This window comes from Platichthys flesus, chromosome 12 (genome assembly GCF_949316205.1).
Source record: "Platichthys flesus chromosome 12, fPlaFle2.1, whole genome shotgun sequence".
NCBI lineage: Eukaryota > Metazoa > Chordata > Actinopteri > Pleuronectiformes > Pleuronectidae > Platichthys > Platichthys flesus.
This window is the reverse complement of record NC_084956.1, coordinates 2,911,992-2,934,908: the sequence shown is the minus strand read 5'-3', so window position 1 is coordinate 2,934,908 and position 22,917 is coordinate 2,911,992. Positions and strand designations below refer to the sequence as shown.

The window sequence follows — 22,917 nt, the reverse complement described above, 5'->3', positions numbered from 1 at the left end:
AAAATGAACTAGTTCACATTCATATGTAATATTTTTAAATTTTGAATTAAAGTATTGTTTACAGGACTAAACTAGTTAATTTGTTTCATTTTATATTCATTGGGATGATTTAGGAGACGAACTGACGATCATGTGTTTAATTATTAATCGAAGGTAATACATTTCTTAATGTTTATGAGCTTCGCCCCGAGGTGGAGTGATCTGTCTGAAAGAGGCTGCAGCCAGAGGGTCAAAGTACAGAAACACACAACACAGTGTGAGTCGGTGAGTTGATGAATAAATGTAGCAGCTGCTCCAGGAAAGCTGAAGTGTGTTTGTTAGGTTCAAATCAACCTGATATCTGAAACATGTCCTGGATGTGTTGACCTCGAGGTCAAGCTCCTCTTTATTTACACCGTGTTCACTCACTTCTCTCATCGACTGTGATCGTGTCGGGATCAGTCGCTGGAGAAGCTTTTGACTCGTTTACTGTTCGTTTGTCTTTATGACTTTAGCTTCGGTTATTAGGAGTTCACCAGGTTTCAGGTCTGTTCTTCAGTAACAGACCCAGGGGAGCGGAGACCCGGTGGTCCGTTGAGTAAACTCTTGATTTCTTAACGCTTGACAGGATTTACCTCCACCTGTGGGGGTGGAGCACTTTACAGAAACACTTTCGGTTTGCATTACCCAATGTTCACAGTGGAACTTAGAGTGTGTGAGGCTACAGTCTGAACTCTGCAGAGATCGGAGCTGCAGAGTCTGATCCTCAGCTGCTCTGACTCTGTGTCATGAGTCCAACCAGCTGTTAACTGGTCTCTTCTTCCATTGATCCACAGTCAGTTCTCACAGAATGAAAGACAGATGTCTGTGTTCAAGTCTCTGGTTGTGTGGATCCTCATCATGTGGACTTTCACCACAGCAGGTACGTGAAGTCTCATCTTTCTATATAGAGTTTGTCACAGTGTAGAGGTTGGAAAAATTCACACTTATGCAACATTAATAAAAAAAATTGTTGAAGAAAAACATTTACGATATGTGTGTGTGTGTGTCTATGTGAGTGTGTGAGCTTTCAAAATGGCGGCTTGCCACTATAAAGATAACAGACCCCCCTGGAGGCGGGAGTCAGAGAGATGTGTGGGTAGATGTGTGTGTTGGTGCCAGGTTAGAGGAAGTAGCTCGTTGCATGCAGAGAAAGACTGGGAAGAGCATAACATTAACTTTCAAATAACTTATAACCAAAATATCACAGCAACACAAATCAAACTTATAAACATCACCCGGAATCGAATAAACAGTCTTTGCTTTGCCTAGTATAATTATTAAGCCCAGCTTTTCTTCAGCTGGAAACGGGGCCTGAGTCAAGGTGGAGGGAATTATGAACAATTCCAGATACCAGTAAATTTTTGTACAAAATCTTCAGACTTCTGTTAGAAAGATGAAGATGAAGAGGAATTTCACCTTTTAGCACGACAACGACCCAGCACACATCCAAATCACCAGAAGAAGATTCAAGTTTTGTAATGGCCCAGCCAGACCGCAGACCTGAATCCACTTGAACAACTGTAGGGTGATCTGCAGAGGGCTGTGCACAGGAGACGCCCTTGCAGTCTGACAGATTTGGAGCCTTTTGCAAAGAAGAGTGGGCAAATATGGCCAAGTCAAGATGTTCCCTGTTAATAGACTCCTACCCAAAAAGACTGAGCGCTGTAATAAAATAAAAGGTGCTTCAACAAAGTATTAGTTTAAGGGTGTGCATACTTAGGCAACCAGGTTATTGTAAGTTTTAAATTTTTCCCCCTAAATGATTTGTTTGTTTTTCAATTGAATTGTTCACATTATAGGTCACATTAAGGTGGAAAAAGTTCAGACCTGATTCAATGAGAATTTCAACAGCACATTATTCTACAGTATTTGTCACGAGTTATAATTTAGATAAAAATGCAGGAATCTACATTAAAACACTGATATCTGCTTACAATCAGATTTAAGTTGTTTATGTGCCTCTTTATAAATGGCGACTTTCAAGTCTGTTTAATAATAATAATATATGCAGAACAAAAATAAAAACGAAGATGTCTAATGAGTTTAAACGTTTATTTAAACCACACAAATCAAGTTAATGGATTTTATTTTCTCAAAGAGTCACAAGACCTACGAGTCAAAATAAAGTTAAATAAAGTTAAACTGAATTGACCTCTGGCTCTTGAGAGCTGGTGATCATATATTTCATCGCTCAATCAAAACAACCACAGCTTCTGCTGGTGACCCTTCACAGTAAAGGTTCCATACGGTTCCACTGCTTAGGATGACAGGAAACACAAATTCACTGACCAAACCTTCACAATAAGGCAACTAAATAAATTAGCTTACATTCACACTGGGTGATGATCGACCGGTTCTGCAGATGAGCTGCGTTTATACCAGAGGTTTATACAGAGGCTTTCTTTTGAAAGTGGGTGTGCACGTGTGTTATTCTGTGTACAGACACACACACACACACACACACACACACACACACACACACACACACACACACACACACACACCCCACAGGATTAAAAAAGTAATAATCTTAAATCTTAATTTCCAGATCCTAAATTCTTCTCATCGCAAAGAATGTTCAGATTTTGGTGAATCTCAAAGTCAATTTTCTAAATGAACATTTCTGTGATCAACACAACTTTTCCAACTTGGTGTGAATCTGAGCCTCTTTTAGTTCATATCTTTGGTTTGACAGTAAATGTATATTACACATTTGAATGCCTCGTGTGGCAGGAGGTTGTTTTTGTGAAAGCAGCTCAGGTAAAACTACTGTATGTTAACTGTCAACAGCCAAACAGACAGACAGTTCCATCAGGATATTTACATTCACAATCCGTCTGTTAGCAAATGCTCTAATTGCACTTTGAAAAAAGCTTCGATTCCCCACAGTTGATCCTGAACTGGTTGTTTTTTTACCCGGTGTCTCACAGATGATGAGGTCTCCTGCTTTTTAGAGGAGAGCTGCATCTTACCCTGCAGTTTTCAACCTGGTCCAGACCCAGTCATCCACTGGATGCAGGTGAAACCAGGAAACACTCGTGTCCACTCCTACTACAGTGACAGAGACCAGTTTGCACACCAGGGCGGGCGCTTCAGAGGCCGGACATCGCTGTTCACAGATCAGATCTCCAGAGGAAACGCCTCGATGAGGCTGACAGGGCTGATGCTTCAGGACCAGGGCAGATACGAGTGTTACACCAGCACCATCACTGGAGTCAGGGAGGAGTCAATTATCAACCTGAGAGCAGCTGGTAATGAAACTCACATTGAAAACAGAACACAAATACTAGAAATGATATTTGTCTCTTATTGCTGTTACCTTGTTTAACATGTGTACTGTTGGGTTGAGTTGAAGCTGATACTTAAGCATTGGACGTCTCGTTGCTTGCCGTCACCATTACCTCTTTGAAAAATTGTTAGTCACTAAAGTGCAATGAATCCTGGGACAGGTTGGACGGGGACGGATCCACTCGTTGGAGATCGGTCTTCAAATGCAGCCCCTGAATTGAGACACAGCTGATGTCAGCAGCACAACATAATGGCTCATATGTGACGTGTTAAATAATAAACACAATATGTCAAATTAATGAAGAGCTCCACAGTGCATGAGGTAAAGATGATCAATGAGTTATAAAAGAGAAATGTTTTGCAGCTCCGGTGCATCACGTGGACATTGAGCAGGTGGAGGACAGCTTCACCTGCCGCTCAGAGGGGATCTACCCCGAGCCGCAGCTCACCTGGTCCACCAGGCCTCCGTCCAGCTTCACCCTTCAGAGCCAAACCTCAGTGAAGGAGACGGAGCAGCAGCTCTATGAGATCAGCAGCACACTGACACTGTCAGACAGAGACACTGTTCTGATCTGCAGCATCAGCACTCGCCATGGCAGGAGGAGCGCGGTGTGGTATCAACCCAGTACGTTGAATCTGCTCTATGGAACTGAACCTTTGCTTGATTCACCTACTGCTGCATATTTATATCTGCTCCTACAGATAACTTACATTTTATATCAATGCTGATTCTCAATCTTTACTTTGTTTGTTTTTTTGTCCGCTGAACAGATTTCCACTAAACTAGTTGTGAGGATGGAACGTGGGCCACAAGTCACTCAGTAGAGCTCAGACCTCCACAAGGCCCAACAGCCTCCTTATGAAACCACATTGAAATTCACCAGGTCCAAGATCTGCACCAAATTTCACAAACTCATAAATATCAGTCCTCTAAATTTGTCAGATTGTTTTTTCATCTTCATCAGGTATTCGCAGGGAAATTAATAAAAATGGTGAAAACTCACAATGGAAATGTGAAAAAACAACAAATCCTGGATCCACACAAACATGTGATGAGTTCTTCTCTGAGCCTGACCCATAACACACCTTCCTGCTAAGTTTCATGGAAATCTGTCCAGTAGTTGTTGTGTAATGTTGCTTGAAGCCCAACAAACAAATGGAGCATTGAACAGATCCATTAGTTCTCTTTCTTTAACATTGGACCTTTCTGGACATTTTCCCTGAGAGGACTGATGTGTGTGAGATGTGGTGCAGCTTGAATTGACTGTTGGGCCTTGGAGGAGATATCAGCTCCACTGAGTGACCTTCTAGTTCAGTTCATCATTCCAAGGCCACACCCTCCTCCACATGAATCATTCTGATGATAGAAAATGTTCAGAAAGTCTCATCAGAGCCTGAAACCACATTCTGACAACGATGATATTATTTGATCCCTTTTCTTTTCAGCTCCCGTCCCTGTGTCCCCGTTTAAAACAACAACAACAATCCACTGCACTGCTCCAAACACCAAACCCCCGACACATTGGGTGTGGAAATTCAACCACAGGCAGATCATTGTGAACCAGACCGGGGTCGACGGCCTCCACAGCGTCTCAGAGCAGTGGAGGCAGCAGGTGGAGGATGTGTCAGCGTCAGGCAGCCTCACGCTGCACCACTTATCTTCAGATCACCAGGGAACGTTCACCTGTGAACTCAGTAGTGAAGAGGAGACGCACTTCATCAACAGCTACGTGACGATAGACAAAGGTAAGATCCCATGAGACGAGAACTGATTGATGAAATCCTCAGTGTGACTGTCAGACCTGAGGCTCGTGCAGTGAGCCCTGGTTCCTCCTGGTGGAGCAGATCCCCCAGGGCTCCGTCCTCCAGCTCATCAGGAGCATCATGTCCACATGTTGTCAGGAGAACAGGAACGAGGAGGCCACACACACACACACACACACTACACTTTACACTGAAGACACATCACTGCACTTTGTTGATGCTACAGTTCTACTCTCTGAATTACATGTTTTTCATTTTTAGCTGCAGCAATTGGGGTCGGAGTCCTCGTTGTGTGTGTAGCATTAGGAGCTGGAGCAGGATTCTTCTTCTTTAAAAGACTAAAGGTAAATATTAATACTTACAATAATTCTGCTGTTCATTTATTATGTGATGTTTCTTCTAATGATTTCTTTTGAACTCAGAGAAAACGGATCATCCACAATCAGATTCTTCAGATGACACATTTACAGTAAGTTTACTGTTTATTCTGAACTGAGAATTAAAATATTCTGCTCTAAAGAATAACCCTGTTGTCATGGAGATGCTGTAAACTACTTTATTCTTGTCACGTTGCTCTAACAGCTTCATCTCAGCTGCATCAGCTGACACATCCTAAAGCATCAGTTTCTGAGAGTTCGTTCAAAAGCCATATCCATATTAGAGTAAAAAAAAATCTGATACAGATATAACGTCCAATTAAATTTATGAAAAAGATTTGACAAAGATTCTTAAGATGTCGTTATCAAACCCTTACGGCAAAGAAATGTAACTGAGACTTGATATTTTACAGTTAAACATGAACTGTATTATTAATAACACAAATACAAAGAAGTTTAATTAAAATGGCTGCAACTGGCTGAGTAATCGAGTGGTTGAGGCCTCCTGAGGTCACCTGTCTCACTGCTACAGACAAAGAGTTCAGTCCTTATCAAACACAATGGAAGTGAGTGACTGACAGCTGGATAACTAATGTTAAATATGTACTTATATAAAAGGTAATATTCATATTTAGGACCATATTAAAGTCAAAGTCATTTGGTCAACATTGTGCTGCAGTAGCAGAACTCTTCAGAGCATTGTTGAACTGAGAAGATAAAGATTGAACAGATGCTGTAAATATGAATTAATATTAACGTGAATTTTGTGCATTGAACAGATAAAGTTGCACAACTGCATTTCTTTGTGTATTTTTATCCTCGTGCATTCAGCCTTTAATAGAATTTACAAAATTCATAAATACGAGTGTGACCCTCCTATGTGGGTTTTTGGAAAATGTGTGTGTGTGTGTGTGTGTGTGTCTGTGTGTGTGTGTGTGTGTCTGTGTGTGTGTGTGTGTGTGTGTGTGTGTGTGTGTGTGTGTGTGTGTGTGTGTGTGTGTGTGTGTGTGTGTGTGTGTGTGTGTGTGTGTGTGTGTGTGTGTGTGTGTGTGTGTGTGTGTGTGTGTGTGTGTGTGTGTGTGTGTGTGTGTGTGTGTGTGTGTGTGTGTGTGTGTGGTCCCTCAAGGTTCCTAACATAATTCACAATAATATGAGGTCACTTTGACCTTTGACCTTTGACCACTGAAATCTAATCAGTTTCTTTGCGTCAAAATGTGAAGAAATCCCCTAAAGACAGACTTGAACTTAAAAATGGCATGAACATGTTGTGTGACCTTGACCTTTGACCTTTGACCACCTGATCTAATGAGTTCCTCTGTTAGTCTGAATGAACGCTTGAACCAAATCTGAAGGGATTCTCTTGAGGAGTTTTTAACATGTTCATGAGGCAAAGAGCGGATTTACCAGGATGAGGGTCACATGATCACGTTTTGTATGAATGTTGTGTTTTCTGATTTTATTTTTTTATTTTAACAGATATTTTCTTTATTTACAGATACAGATATGGTGAACTCCCAAAGACTCAGTGTAAAGTTGTGGCCTCTGTCCTGAAGTCAGACCGCTCAATTCTGGTAGAACTGGATCTGAGTGACAACGAGCTGCTGGATTCAGATGTGAAGCTGCTGTGTTCTGGACTGAAGAGTCCAAACTGTCGACTGGAGACTCTGAGGTCCTTAAATCCTTCTTCACTTTTCAGACTTTCTTTCTTATTGGGTTATTATTTATTTAAAATTGTCTCAGTTCTGCTCTGCTCACTGTCCCTCAGTCATCTGTCACTCACCCAGCCTGTCAGTCACGTCCACCTCATCAACTCCATTCACCTGCACTCACCTGCTCCTGATCACTAAGAAAGTGTCAGTAAATAACATGTGGACTGAGGCCAAGCACTCGTGGACATTTGATAAGTATAGAAACAAACAGGAAGTGACTGACAGGAGCCATCCCTACTTCAAACAGTGTTTAATTACACAAACCTGCTCAGTGACCAACACACAGAGAAGAAGCTGATGAATGACACAATGGTCCAACATGTCTGATCTGATATTTACCTTCAGGTCACAGACTGAACTGAGGTCAGCAGCATGTTGAGAGTCTGTGTTGACATGATGATGATCCACAACAACAGGAGGACACATTCAAACATTCATATTTCTTTATCCAGGTTGATGAACTGCAGTCTGTCAGAGATCAGCTGGTCTTCTCTGGCTTCAGCTTTGAGGTCAAACCCCTCTCATCTGAGAAAACTGGATCTGAGTGACAACGACCTGCAGGACTCATCAGTGAAGGAGCTGTGTGGTTTTCTACAGAGTCAAACCTGTCAACTGGAGACTCTGAGGTCAGACATCATGTTTTAATGTTTAAGGTTCAGTCTAAATATGATGTTTATATTTAAATATAAAGTTTTTAATTCTAAATTCTGTAAATATAAAGTATGTAACTATACAATATGTAAATATAAAGTATGTTAATATAAAGTATTTATATATAAAGTATGTTAATATAAAGTATTTAAATATACAGTATTTAAATATAAATGGCTCATTCTAAGTAAAGTAAACAACAGTTGGTACAATTCAGATGAAACTAGTGAAAACATCTCTAGGATTCTTTTCTATTCAGTTTCTAACAATGGATCCTTTCAACTGAATCTTCCACACTGGACCGTTAAGGTCAAAGGTCAGAACATGTGTTCCTAACAGTGAACACTGATACTGAGCTGAGATATGTTTGTAGAATGAGCGCTGAGGACCGAGTCAGGCTCAATGTGACTGAAGTTTTACTGACAGAGAAACAATCCAATGCTGAACAATGTGTACATGTAATGTTTCTGTGGAAGCTAACCAGGACTTGTCCCGGTGGTCCTGTGGACTGACCACATGACAGCGTGCTGCGATGCTGTTCTGGGACTGGGCTCAGGGTCCAGAGTCCAAGTTGATTATATTTGATTCCTTTTATTTTTAGGACCAAGTTCTTCAGCCCTGTTTCTTCCACTTTGGGTTCATTTCCAACATGAAACCCTTCCTCTGGTTTCAGGACTTACACGGGGTCGTCCATGCCTTTATCTTTTCACCTGTAGATCTCTGTCCCGCCCTGTACACACGTGTTCCTCAGGCTCCCTGGACCACTTTCAACTGGTCAAACTGCTGCTCAGATCATCACCACTTCAAGAAAACATGATCATAGAACTGCTCGCCCTTTCACACATCAACTGTGGAACATGCTCTGACAAGTGGGTTGGACATTTTCTGGAGCTGAAGCAGCAGCAGGAGATTGTTCTGGTCCGACTCGTTCACAGCATCAGGAACATGTGGGAACATTCAGACGAGGGGCGGAGCCAAAACACATATCTCCATGACAGCCAGTTGACTCTGAGGTCCTTAAATCCTTCTTCACTTTTCAGACTTTCTTTCTTATTGGGTCATTATTTATTTAAATTGTCTAAGTTCTGCTCTGCTCACTGTCCCTCAGTCATCTGTCACTTACCCAGCCTGTCAGTCACGTCCACCTCATCAACTCCATTCACCTGCACTCACCTGCTCCTGATCACTAAGAAAGTGTCAGTAAATAACGTGTGGACTGAGGCGAGCACTCGTCCTCCTCAGGTTTTCAAAATAAGACACATTCTTATTGAAACATGTTGGACAGTTGATAAGTATAGAAAGAAACAGGAAGTGTCTGTCAGGAGCCATCCCTACTTTAAACAGTGTTAAATTACACAAACCTGCTCAGTGACCAAACACACAGAGAAGAAGCTGATGAATGAAACAATGGTCCAACATGTCTGATCTGATATTTATCTTCAGGTCACAGACTGAACTGAGGCCAGCAGCATGTTGAGAGTCTGTGTTGACATGATGACAATCCACAACAACAGGAGAACACATTCAAATATTCTTATTTCTTTATCCAGGTTGTGGCGCTGCAGTCTGTCAGAGATCAGCTGTTCTTATCTGGCTTCAGCTCTGAGCTCAAACCCCTCTCATCTGAGAGAACTGAATCTGAGTGGGATCGGCCTGCAGGACTCAGGAGTGAAGGAGCTGTGTGGTTTTCTAGAGAGTCCAACCTGTCGACTGAAGACTCTGAGGTCAGACATCATGTTTTAATGTTAAAGGTTCAGTCTAAATATAATGTATATATTTAAATATAAAGTATTTAATTGTCAAGTCTGTCAAAATAAAGTATTTAAATATAAATGGCTTATTCTAAAGTAAAGTAAAAAACAGTTGATACAATTCAGATGAAACTAGTGAAAACATCTCTAAGATTCTTTTCTATTCAGTTTCTAACAATGGATCCTTTCACCTGAATCTTTCACACTGGAGATTTAAGGTCAAAGGTCAGAACATGTGTTCCTAACAGTGAACACTGATACTGACCTGAGAGATGTTTGTAGAATGAGCGCTGAGGACAGAGTCAGGCTCAATGTGACTGAAGTTTTACTGACAGAGAAACAATCCAATGCTGGACAATGTGTTCATGTAATGTTTCTGTGGAAGCTAACCAGGACTTGTCCCGGTGGTCCTGTGGACTGACCACATGACAGCGTGCTGCGTTGGTGTTCTGGGACTGGGCTCAGGGTCCAGAGTCCAAGTTGATTATATTTGATTCCTTTTATTTTTAGGACCAAGTTCTTCAGCCCTGTTTCTTCCACTTTGGGTTCATTTCCAACATGAAACCCTTCCTCTGGTTTCAGGACTTACACGGGGTCGTCCATGCCTTTATCTTTTCACCAGTAGATCTCTGTCCCGCCCTGTACACACGTGTTCCTCAGGCTCCCTGCACCACTTTCAACTGGTCAAACTGCTGCTCAGATCATCACCACTTCAAAACATGATCATAGAACTGCTCGCCCTTTCACACATCAACTGTGGAACATGTTCTGACAAGTGGGTCGGACATCTTCTGGAGCTGAATCAGCAGCAGGAGATTGCCCTGGGTCCGACTCGTTCACAGCAACAGGAACATGTGGGAACATTCAGACGATGGGCGGAGCCAAAACATATGTCTCCATAACAACCAGTTGTCTCTGAGGTCTTTAAATCCTTCTTCACTTTTCAGACTTTCTTTCTTATTGGGTCATTATTTATTTAAATTGTCTCAGTTCTGCTCTGCTCACTGTCCCTCAGTCATCTGTCACTCACCCAGCCTGTCAGTCACGTCCACCTCATCAACTCCATTCACCTGCACTCACCTGCTCCTGATCACTAAGAAAGCGTCAGTAAATAACATGTGGACTGAGGCCGAGCACTCGTCCTCCTCAGGTTTTCAAAATAAGACACATTCTTATTGAAACACGTTGGACAGTTGATAAGTATAGAAACAAACAGGAAGTGACTGTCAGGAGCCGTCCCTACTTTAAACAGTGTTTAATTACACAAACCTGCTCAGTGACCAACACACAGAGAAGAAGCTGATGAATGAAACAATGGTCCAACATGTCTGATCTGATATTTATCTTCAGGTCACAGACTGGACTGAGGTCAGCAGCATGTTGAGAGTCTGTGTTGACATGATGACAATCCACAGCAACAGGAGGACACATTCTAATATTCTTATTTCTTTATCCAGGTTGTGGAGCTGCAGACTGTCAGAGATCAGCTGTTCTTCTCTGGCTTCAGCTCTGAGCTCAAACCCCTCTCATCTGAGAGAACTGGATCTGCGTAACAACGACCTGGAGGACTCGTCAGTGGAGGAGCTGTGTGGTTTTCTACAGAGTCTAACCTGTCGACTGGAGACTCTGAGGTCAGACATCATTTTTTAAATTTAAAGGTTCAGTCTAAATATAATGTATATATTAAAAAATAAAGTATTTAATTCTAAAGTCTGTCAATATAAAGTATTTGAATATAAATGGCTCATTCTAAAGTAAAGTAAACAACAGTTGGTACAATTCAGATGAAACTCGTGAAAACATCTCTAGGATTCTTTTCTATTCAGTTTCTAACAATGGATCCTTTCACCTGAATCTTCCAAACTGGAGCTTTAAGGTCAAAGGTCAGAACATGTGTTCCTAACAGGGAACACTGATACTGAGCTGAGAGATGTTTGTAGAATGAGCGCTGAGGACCGAGTCAGGCTCAATGTGACTGAAGTTTTACTGACAGAGAAACAATCCAATGCTGGACAATGTGTACATGTAATGTTTCTGTGGAAGCTAACCAGGACTTGTCCCGGTGGTCCTGTGGACTGACCACATGACAGTGTGCTGCGTTGGTGTTCTGGGACTGGGCTCAGGGTCCAGAGTCCAAGATGATTATATTTGATTCCTTTTATTTTTAGGACCAAGTTCTTCAGCCCTGTTTCTTCCACTCTAGGTTCATTTCCAACATGAAACCCTTCCTCTGGTTTCAGGACTTACACAGGGTCGTCCATGCCTTTATCTTTTCACCACTAGATCTCTGTCCCGCCCTGTACACACGTGTTCCTCAGGCTCCCTGCACCACTTTCAACTGGTCAAACTGCTGCTCAGATCATCGCCACTTCAAGAAAACATGATCATAGAACTGCTCGCCCTTTCACACATCAACTGTGGAACATGTTCTGACAAGTGGGTCGGACATCTTCTGGAGCTGAATCAGCAGCAGGAGATTGCCCTGGGTCAGACTCGTTCACAGCAACAGGAACATGTGGGAACATTCAGACGATGGGCGGAGCCAAAACATATGTCTCCATAACAACCAGTTGTCTCTGAGGTCCTTAAATCCTTCTTCACTTTTCAGACTTTCTTTCTTATTGGGTCATTTTTTATTTAAATTGTCTCAGTTCTGCTCTGCTCACTGTCCCTCAGTCATCTGTCACTCACCCAGCCTGTCAGTCACGACCACCTCATCAACTCCATTCACCTGCACTCACCTGCTCCTGATCACTAAGAAAGTGTCAGTAAATAACATGTGGACTGAGGCCGAGCACTCGTCCTCCTCAGGTTTTCAAAATAAGACACATTCTTATTGAAACACGTTGGACAGTTGATAAGTATAGAAACAAACAGGAAGTGACTGTCAGGAGCCATCCCTACTTTAAACAGTGTTTAACGACACAAACCTGCTCAGTGACCAACACACAGAGAAGAAGCTGATGAATGAAACAATGGTCCAACATGTCTGATCTGATATTTATCTTCAGTTCAGACTGAACTGAGGTCAGCAGCATGTTGAGAGTCTGTGTTGACATGATGACAATCCACAGCAACAGGAGGACACATTCTAATATTCTTATTTCTTTATCCAGGTTGTGGCGCTGCAGTCTGTCAGAGATCAGCTGTTCTTCTCTGGCTTCAGCTCTGAGCTCAAACCCGTCTCATCTGAGAAAACTGGATCTGCGTAACAACGACCTGCAGGACTCATCAGTGGAGGAGCTGTGTGGTTTTCTACAGAGTCTAACCTGTCGACTGGAGACTCTGAGGTCAGACATCATGTTTTAAATTTAAAGGTTCAGTCTAAATATAATGTATATATTAAAAAATAAAGTATTTAATTCTAAAGTCTGTCAATATAAAGTATTTAATTATAAATGGCTCATTCTAAAGTAAAGTAAACAACAGTTGATACAATTCAGTTGAAACTCGTGAAACATCTATAGGATTCTTTTCTATTCAGTTTCTAACAATGGATCCTTTCACCTGAATCTTCCAAACTGGAGCTTTAAGGTCAAAGGTCAGAACATGTGTTCCTAACAGTGAACACTGATACTGAGCTGAGAGATGTTTGTAGAATGAGCGCTGAGGACCGAGTCAGGCTCAATGTGACTGAAGTTTTACTGACAGAGAAACAATCCAATGCTGGACAATGTGTACATGTAATGTTTCTGTGGAAGCTAACCAGGACTTGTCCCGGTGGTCCTGTGGACTGACCACATGACAGCGTGCTGCGTTGGTGTTCTGGGACTGGGCTCAGGGTCCAGAGTCCAAGTTGATTATATTTGATTCCTTTTATTTTTAGGACCAAGTTCTTCAGCCCTGTTTCTTCCACTTTGGGTTCATTTCCAACATGAAACCCTTCCTCTGGTTTCAGGACTTACACGGGGTCGTCCATGCCTTTATCTTTTCACCAGTAGATCTGTGTCCCGCCCTGTACACACGTGTTCCTCAGGCTCCCTGCACCACTTTCAACTGGTCAAACTGCTGCTCAGATCATCACCACTTCAAGAAAACATGATCATAGAACTGCTCGCCCTTTCACACATCAACTGTGGAACATGTTCTGACAAGTGGGTCGGACATCTTCTGGAGCTGAATCAGCAGCAGGAGATTGCCCTGGGTCCGACTCGTTCACAGCAACAGGAACATGTGGGAACATTCAGACGATGGGCGGAGCCAAAACATATGTCTCCATAACAACCAGTTGTCTCTGAGGTCCTTAAATCCTTCTTCACTTTTCAGACTTTCTTTCTTATTGGGTCATTTTTTATTTAAATTGTCTCAGTTCTGCTCTGCTCACTGTCCCTCAGTCATCTGTCACTCACCCAGCCTGTCAGTCACGTCCACCTCATCAACTCCATTCACCTGCACTCACCTGCTCCTGATCACTAAGAAAGTGTCAGTAAATAACATGTGGACTGAGGCCGAGCACTCGTCCTCCTCAGGTTTTCAAAATAAGACACATTCTTATTGAAACACGTTGGACAGTTGATAAGTATAGAAACAAACAGGAAGTGACTGTCAGGAGCCATCCCTACTTTAAACAGTGTTTAATTACACAAACCTGCTCAGTGACCAAACACAGAGAAGAAGCTGATGAATGAAACAATGGTCCAACATGTCTGATCTGATATTTATCTTCAGGTCACAGACTGATCTGAGGTCAGCAGCATGTTGAGAGTCTGTGTTGACATGATGACGATCCACAACAACAGGAGAACACATTCTAAAATTCTTATTTCTTTATCCAGGTTGTGTCGCTGCAGACTGTCAGAGATCAGCTGTTCTTCTCTGGCTTCAGCTCTGAGGTCAAACCCCTCTCATCTGAGAGAACTTGAATTGAGTGGAAACAACCTGCAGGACTCATCAGTGGAGGAGCTGTGTGGTTTTCTACAGAGTCCAACCTGTCGACTGGAGACTCTGAGGTCAGACATCATGTTTTAAATTTAAAGGTTCAGTCTAAATATAATGTATATATTAAAAAATAAAGTATTTAATTCTAAAGTCTGTCAATATAAAGTATATAAATATAAATGGCTCATTCTAAAGTACAGAAAACATCAGTTGGTACAATTCAGATGAAACTAGTGAAAACATCTCTAGGATTCTTTTCTATTCAGTTTCTAACAATGGATCCTTTCACCTGAATCTTCCACACTGGAGCTTTAAGGTCAAAGGTCAGAACATGTGTTCCTAACAGCGAACACTGATACTGAGCTGAGAGATGTTTGTAGAATGAGCGCTGAGGACCGAGTCAGGTTCAATGAGACTGAAGTTTTACTGACAGAGAAACAATCCAATGCTGGAAAATGTGTACATGTGATGTTTCTGTGGAAGCTAACCAGGACTGTTCCCGGTGGTCCTGTGGACTGACCACATGACAGTGTGCTGCGTTGGTGGTCTGGGACTGGGCTCAGGGTCCAGAGTCCAAGTTGATTATATTTGATTCCTTTTATTTTTAGGACCAAGTTCTTAAGCCCTGTTTCTTCCACTTTGGGTTCATTTCCAACATGAAACCCTTCCTCTGGTTTCAGGACTGACACAGGGTCGTCCATGCCTTTATCTTTTCACCACTAGATCTCTGTCCCGCCCTGTACACACGTGTTCCTCAGCCTCCCTGCACCACTTTCAACTGGTCAAACTGCTGCTCAGATCATCACCACTTCAAGAAAACATGATCATAGAACTGCTCGCCCTTTCACACATCAACTGTGGAACATGTTCTGACAAGTGGGTCGGACATCTTCTGGAGCTGAAGCAGCAGCAGGAGATTGTCCGGTTCCGACTCGTTCACAGCAACAGGAACATGTGGGAACATTCAGCCGAGGGGCGGAGCCAAAACATATGTCTCCATAACAACCAGTTGTCTCTGAGGTCCTTAAATCCTTCTTCACTTTTCAGACTTTCTTTCTTATTGGGTCATTATTTATTTAAATTGTCTCAGTTCTGCTCTGCTCACTGTCCCTCAGTCATCTGTCACTCACCCAGCCTGTCAGTCACGTCCACCTCATCAACTCCATTCACCTGCACTCACCTGCTCCTGATCACTAAGAAAGTGTCAGTAAATAACTTGTGGACTGAGGCCGAGCTCTCGTCCTCCTCAGGTTTTCAAAATAAGACACATTCTTATTGAAACACGTTGGACAGTTGATAAGTATAGAAACAAACAGGAAGTGACTGTCAGGAGCCATCTCTACTTTAAACAGTGTTTAATTACACAAACCTGCTCAGTGACCAACACACAGAGAAGAAGCTGATGAATGAAACACTGGTCCAACATGTCTGATCTGATATTTATCTTCAGGTCACAGACTGGACTGAGGTCAGCAGCATGTTGAGAGTCTGTGTTGACATGATGACGATCCACAACAACAGGAGGACACATTCAAATATTCTTATTTCTTTATCCAGGTTGTGTCGCTGCAGACTGTCAGAGATCAGCTGTTCTTCTCTGGCTTCAGCTCTGAGGTCAAACCCCTCTCATCTGAGAGAACTGGTTCTGAGCTACAACGACCTGCAGGACTCATCAGTGGAGGAGCTGTGTGGTTTTCTACAGAGTCCAACCTGTCGACTGGAGACTCTGAGGTCAGAAAACATGTTTTAAATTGAAAGGTTCAGTCTAAATATAATGTATATATTAAAAAATAAAGTATTTAATTCTAAAGTCTGTCAATATAAAGTATTTAATTATAAATGGCTCATTCTAAAGTAAAGTTAACAACAGTTGATACAATTCAGATGAAACTCGTGAAAACATCTCTAGGATTCTTTTCTATTCAGTTTCTAACAATGGATCCTTTCACCTGAATCTTCCACACTGGAGCTTTAAGGTCAAAGGTCAGAACATGTGTTCCTAACAGTGAACACTGATACTGAGCTGAGAGATGTTTGTAGAATGAGCGCTGAGGACCGAGTCAGGCTCAATGTGACTGAAGTTTTACTGACAGAGAAACAATCCAATGCTGGACAATGTGTACATGTAATGTTTCTGTGGAAGCGAACCAGGACTTGTCCCAGTGGTCGTGTGGACTGACCACATGAAAGCGTTCTGCGTTGGTGGTCTGGGACTGGGCTCAGGGTCCAGAGTCCAAGTTGATTATATTTAGGGATGCACCGATTTATCGGCCGAACATCGGTAGCGGCCGATATTCGCCTCGTTTACTGATATCGGCTTATCGGTAATAAACTTGACTTTCACCGATATCATTGGCCGATGTTCATATTTGTGGTAAAACCGCTGGGCACGTGCCGCGGCTAGGGGAACAGTCGCTCCGTTGCCCTCCTCTCCGCGCCTCACGGCGTCGCTGGTGCGTGGGCTTTGTTTCTCTTGGACCGCGGGATGGTGTCCATCACCCGCGCGGAAGGCGGGCCGTTGGAGTGGACTGGGTACGGCGGTCAGCGGCGGCCACTCTGGACGCGTGTCGGGCCCTTCTCGCGGATCACCTCAGCTACGTCAAACGCTTGGGGAACCCTCTGTACGCGCGGGGGGGGGGGGGGGGGGGGCTAGCAGCTGATTGAGAACTGGTGCGGACCAGGGGAATCCGACTGTTTAATTAAAACAAGCATCGCGAAGGGCCACGGTGGGTGTTGACGCGATGTGATTTCTGCCCAACACTAAAAACAGGTCAAACTGAGGAGGGCTTGTTAAGTTATCTTGACTCACGCAGTGTAACTTGGCGTAAAAAGTATGAGCGTAGCGTCTGTTTAAGTACTTTATTCTCATGTGCGTCGGCTCTATTCATCCGTGTCATGCACAGGTAACAAGGGAATTGACAACATACGTCATACACACAGAAGCCGTAACACATCTAATAAACGGGCAATACTGCTACCGTAAATTAATGAGAAGAGCGTTCTCTATAATGATACTTTAACAGGGCTGTTTTAGACAGGGTAAAAAGGTGCTGTTTTAAATTATCCTTGTGGTATTTTGACCAAAATATGTTACAGTCATTTCATTAAGATCCCAAGGAACCATTTCAACTTGCGCTAAATTGGGTATAATATGTCTCTGTTAAATAAAGTTTAGTTGAATCAAAGATTGTTTCATAAATCTGATTCAATTTGTGCTCATTAAAAGATAAGAGTGATGAAGGGCTGAACATTTTTTAAATAGTTCATTTTTAAATAATGATTTAATTATTTTTCTGGCACAAAAGGGTGAATGAATAACAACAAAAAGAAAACAAATAAATATCGGTATCGGCTATCGGCCAGATTGTTATTTTAAATATCGGTATCGGTATCGGCCAAGAATTTCCATATCGGTGCATCCCTAATTATATTTGATTCCTTTTATTTTTAGGACCAAGTTCTTCAGCCCTGTTTCTTCCACTTTGGGTTCATTTCCAACATGAAACCCTTCCTCTGGTTTCAGGACTTACACGGGGTCGTCCATGCCTTTATCTTTCACCACTAGATCTCTGTCCCGCCCTGTACACACGTGTTCCTCAGGCTCCCTGCACCACTTTCAACTGGTCAAACTGCTGCTCAGATAATCGCCACTTCAAGAAAACATGATCATAGAACTGCTCGCCCTTTCACACATCAACTGTGGAACATGTTCTGACAAGTGGGTCGGACATTTTCTGGACCTGAAGCAGCAGCAGGAGATTGTCCGGTTCCGACTCGTTCACAGCAACAGGAACATGTGGGAACATTCAGACGAGGGGCGGAGCCAAAACATATGTCTCCAAAGCAACCAGTTGTCTCTGAGTTCCTTAAATCCTTCTTCACTTTTCAGACTTTCTTTCTCATTGGGTCATTATTTATTTAAATTGTCTCAGTTCTGCTCTGCTCACTGTCCCTCAGTCATCTGTCACTCACCCAGCCTGTCAGTCACGTCCACCTCATCAACTCCATTCACCTGCACTCACCTGCTCCTGATCACTAAGAAAGTGTCAGTAAATAACATGTGGACTGAGGCCGAGCACTCGTCCTCCTCAGGTTTTCAAAATAAGACATATTCTTATTGAAACACGTTGGACAGTTGATAAGTATAGAAACAAACAGGAAGTGACTGTCAGGAGCCATCCCTACTTTAAACAGTGTTTAATTACACAAACCTGCTCAGTGACCAACACACAGAGAAGAAGCTGATGAATGAAACAATGGTTCAACATGTCTGATCTGATATTTATCTTCAGGTCACAGACTGAACTGAGGTCAGCAGCATGTTGAGAGTCTGTGTTGACATGATGACAATCCACAACAACAGGAGGACACATTCTAATATTCTTATTTCTTTATCCAGGTTGATGGGCTGCAGACTGTCAGAGGACAGTTGTTCTTCTCTGGCTTCAGCTCTGAGGTCAAACCCCTCTCATCTTAGAGAACTGAATCTGAGTGGAAACCTCAACCTGCAGGACTCATCAGTGGAGGAGCTGTGTGGTTTTCTACAGAGTCCAACCTGTCGACTGGAGACTCTGAGGTCAGACATCATGTTTTAATGTTAAAGGTTCAGCCTAAATATAATGTATATATTTAAATATAAAGTATTTTATTCTAAAGTCTGTCAATATAAAGTATTTAAATATAAATGGCTCATTCTAAGTAAAGAAAACAACAGTTGATACAATTCAGATGAAACTCCTGAAAACATCTCTGGGATTCTTTTCTCATCAGTTTCTAAGAATGGATCCTTTCACCTGAATCTTCCACACTGGAGATTTAAGGTCAAAGGTCAGAACATGTGTTCCTAACAGTGAACACTGATACTGAGCTGAGAGATGTTTGTAGAATCAGGCTCAATGTGACGGAAGTTTTACTGACAGAGAAACAATCCAATGCTGGACAATGTTTACATGTAATGTTTCTGTGGAAGCTAACCAGGACTTGTCCCGGTGGTCCTGTGGACTGACCACATGACAGCGTGCTGTGTTGGTGTTCTGAGACTTGGCTCAGGTTCTAGACTCCAAGTTGATTATATTTGATTCCTTTTAGTTTTAGGACCAAGTTCTTCAGCCCTGTTTCTTCCCCTTTGGGTTCATTTCCATCATGAAACCCTTCCTTTGGTTTCAGGACTTACACGGGGTCGTCCATGCCTTTATCTTTCACCACTAGATCTCTGTCCCTCCCTGTACACACGTGTTCCTCAGGCTCCCTGCACCACTTTCAACTGGTCAAACTCCTGCTCAGATCATCACCACTTCAAAACATGATCATAGAACTGCTCGCCCTTTCACACATCAACTGTGGAACATGTTCTGACAAGTGGGTCGGACATTTTCTGGAGCTGAAGCAGCAGCAGGAGATTGTCCTGGTCCGACTCGTTCACAGCAACAGGAACATGTGGGAACATTCAGACGAGGGGCGGAGCCAAAACACATATCTCCATGATAATTATGGTTAGGTTAAGTTATGTAAAGTTACAGGTTCACTGTGAAGGAGTTAGTGACGTCTCCAGGTGTCGTACATGTGAACGTAGTCCACTTGTTCACGTGTACGACTCCTGAACATGTCCAGCAAGATATCTAGAGACATCTTCACCCTGAGATATTTGTGTTTCACGTCCGTCACGTGTTAGAAACCTCATCAACATGTCCACTCACTCTCTGTGAATCCTCTGGACATTCTCCTGCTCTATTCTCACATGGACTCACTCAGAAACTTTATTAGGAGGCTGCAGGAAAACTTCCAGAAAATGTCCAGAACAACTTGACTCAGACTTCAGGTCTGAAAACAGAGACAGTGAGGTTTAGTCAAAGTCCTTTATTTTCACACATGAACTCAGTTTAATTTACAGTTAAGTTTTATTCTTTATCCAGGTTGGATCTCTGCAGTCTGTCAGAGATCAGCTGTTCTTCTCTGGCTTCAGCTCTGAGGTCAAACCCCTCTCATCTGAGAGAACTGGATCTGAGTAACAACAACCTGCAGGACTCAGCAGTGAAGGAGCTGCTTGATCTACAGAAGAGTTCAACCTGTCGACTGGAGACTCTGAGGTCAGTCAATGGCTGGAGTCAGTCCACGCTGCTTTCATCAGTATTTTACTAAACACAGCCAGTATCACAGATCCTGGGTCTGTGCTACCAAGCAGGATTTTGTGGTTATCAGGTAAACTTCAGGTTTACTTTTTTCAGCTCACTTCTTAACGAGGTATACCACCATGGTAACTTCTGATGAACGGCTAACTTGTTCCAGGTTAAGTTGGAGATCAACCTGTATAGAAGCTCCGCCCACTGACCACAGTGACTCTCCACGGTTGTGTCGTGCACACTCTCCGTAAAGGGACGGATAAGGAAAGTTTAAATCAACGTCTGGTTGGTTCAGTTGATCTCTAACTCACCCAGAACATCTCAACGTCTCCAGATTCATCCTGTCACCAAAACACCAGATGACCTCAGTCAGCTTCCTGGAGATAGAGAGACACTGTCCTCAGAGACAGTGTGTGTCCTCAGTGTCAGTGAGACAGTGTGTGTCCTCAGAGACAGTGTGTGTCCTCAGACACAGTGAGACAGTGAGTGTCCTCAGAGACAGTGTGTGTCCTCAGACACAGTGAGGAAGTGTGTGTCCTCAGAGTCAGTGAGACAGTGTGTGTCACATCCTTGGATTCAAACGTTTCTCATCAAGAATTTTCTTCTTCCACTCTTCTTGTTAGTAAACAACAGATTCAGATCTCGTGGCCTCGAGTTATTTATCTCGTTCACACACATTATTATATCGTGGTCATGTAATATATTTTTACCAGATGCCACCAGGGGGCGCTGTAACTTACACATTGACACGATCCAGATGCTTTACCAGCTGTTCTTCCTGCATTTAGCAGCTGTGACTGAGTTTCTTTTATTCTGGATCATGTGTTTGTTCTCCTCTGATTTTTATTATAGAACAGTTTGATCCTGGTTGTGAAATATGAGGCTCTGCTGTCAGTCAAACTGTCCATGTCTGTGATTGGTCATACTCAGTTAACCCCGCCCCTTTTATGTACAGCTCAGACCTCGATGAGGAAAACCTGAGTTAACTTAACGAGTTGATAACCAGCATCATGTGACCACTTAGCCTGAATGTGTCAGTCAGGTTCAGTTGAGCTGATCTCAGAAAGATCTCCTGGACATGTTGAAGTGTCTTCGTAGTTCAGGCCTCAGTGTTTCCTCAGTGAAGCTGTGAGAGGACAATCAGGACAGAGACACAGAGAGACAACAGTCGGCCAATCAGATGAGCCACAAGCTGCTTGGGATCATGTGATTGAGTTGACGTCAAGACGACAGTTGTTGTTGTTTTCATGTGAACAGGAAATGAAGCTGGACCACAGTTGACAGCCTCACACGAGGAACAGACGATGTCGTCTTCATCTGATCTGAGACAGTTTGGTCTTTCACTTCATCAGTGAAGAACTGATCAGGTGGATCTTTGTCACAGCTCTGAGATCAGTGGGACTGAAGCCTCTCCTCATCAGCATGGTAACCAGGAGCTTTTTATACAGAGCAGAACCTCTGCTGAGGTCCATCTGTCTCATCTGGTCCCAGTTTGTCAGAAGCAGATGTTCATCAACACACAGTGAAACATGGCTTCACCTGTTACAGCAGTAAATCCACCTCTCAGGTGTCCACTCTGCACTTTGACATGCAGAGGACACACACTGAGCTCTTAGCGTGTTCATTCCAACACGTGAACATTGGCAGAGGGGAAGCTGCTCCACCTCTGAACAGGACTGAAGTCCCTGCTGCTCTTTCTACTGGATGTGCTGCATCACTGACTCACAGCTGATGAAGTGAGTCTCTGTAACACTGATGTCTTCTTCTCTCCAACAGGTTCTGGTGATCTATGTGTGGACGGAGCCTGAGCTATGTCCTTAGGATCCAGAGGCTGAAGAAGCAGCAGCTTGTGTGTAGAGCGGCTCTGACTGGGCCTTGCTGCTGGGAGGCAGAGTGGAGACAGGGCTCCAGAGGAATCAGAGGAGGTTGTTGTAATATGTAACTTCACCACTAGATGGCCATCGCTACTGATTGTGTTTATTCACATGAAGAATGAACTCTGTAAAGAGTTGCAAATATGTATTTAAGTTTCCTTTATTCTGTTCCCCCTTTGTCCCTCAGTATGTATCCATGTGTGTAGAGCCACATTCTGTGTATATGTCTGTTAGTCTCTGAGGAAACTGTTTAATAAACATTTTACCAGATTTAATAGAAAACTGACCCAAGGACGTTTTATACAAACGTAGATGAAGATTCTTGTTGTACGTTCTCGACCACCACCTCAGAACAACCACCAGGGGGAGACTGTAGCAGGCCTTTATATCCGGAACTGTTTTGTATTTGTTCATATTTTTATGAAACTTTACTTCATCGACTGTTATGGCACAATTAATGTCTTATTAAAATGTATTTTTATAAA

General features: G+C 42.9%; 2 protein-coding genes across 2 annotated transcripts; both read left to right on the top strand.

The window, feature by feature from the left end:
• The first annotated feature begins 253 nt into the window (after positions 1-253).
• On the top strand, positions 254-16,189 carry LOC133966553 (ribonuclease inhibitor-like). The gene is made up of 14 exons (XM_062401533.1): positions 254-372; positions 495-901; positions 2,952-3,272; positions 3,674-3,934; positions 4,756-5,055; positions 5,335-5,417; positions 5,496-5,542; positions 6,946-7,119; positions 7,612-7,785; positions 9,361-9,534; positions 11,019-11,192; positions 12,678-12,851; positions 14,337-14,510; positions 15,997-16,189. Exons 2-14 carry the CDS (start codon positions 841-843, stop codon positions 16,187-16,189), a joined length of 2,310 nt encoding a protein of 769 aa, XP_062257517.1. The 5' UTR covers positions 254-372; positions 495-840.
• A 735-nt stretch (positions 16,190-16,924) lies between these two features.
• LOC133966550 (NACHT, LRR and PYD domains-containing protein 12-like) lies at positions 16,925-22,917 on the top strand. The gene is made up of 4 exons (XM_062401531.1): positions 16,925-16,971; positions 18,839-19,015; positions 20,352-20,525; positions 22,335-22,917. The coding sequence occupies exons 1-4, from the start codon at positions 16,925-16,927 to the stop codon at positions 22,342-22,344; spliced, it is 408 nt and encodes a 135-aa protein (XP_062257515.1). The 3' UTR covers positions 22,345-22,917.

Coding starts and splice junctions, on each gene's coding strand:
- LOC133966553 (XM_062401533.1), top strand. CDS start 841: ATGTCTGTGTTCAAGTCTCTGGTTGTGTGGATCCTCATCATGTGGACT. Junction 5,056..5,334: donor CTACGTGACGATAGACAAAG/GTAAGATCCCAT, acceptor TTTCATTTTTAG/CTGCAGCAATTGGGGTCGGA. Junction 5,418..5,495: donor TCTTCTTTAAAAGACTAAAG/GTAAATATTAAT, acceptor TTTTGAACTCAG/AGAAAACGGATCATCCACAA.
- LOC133966550 (XM_062401531.1), top strand. CDS start 16,925: ATGGTGTCCATCACCCGCGCGGAAGGCGGGCCGTTGGAGTGGACTGG. Junction 16,972..18,838: donor GGGCCGTTGGAGTGGACTGG/GTACGGCGGTCA, acceptor TTCTTTATCCAG/GTTGATGGGCTGCAGACTGT. Junction 19,016..20,351: donor TGTCGACTGGAGACTCTGAG/GTCAGACATCAT, acceptor TTCTTTATCCAG/GTTGGATCTCTGCAGTCTGT.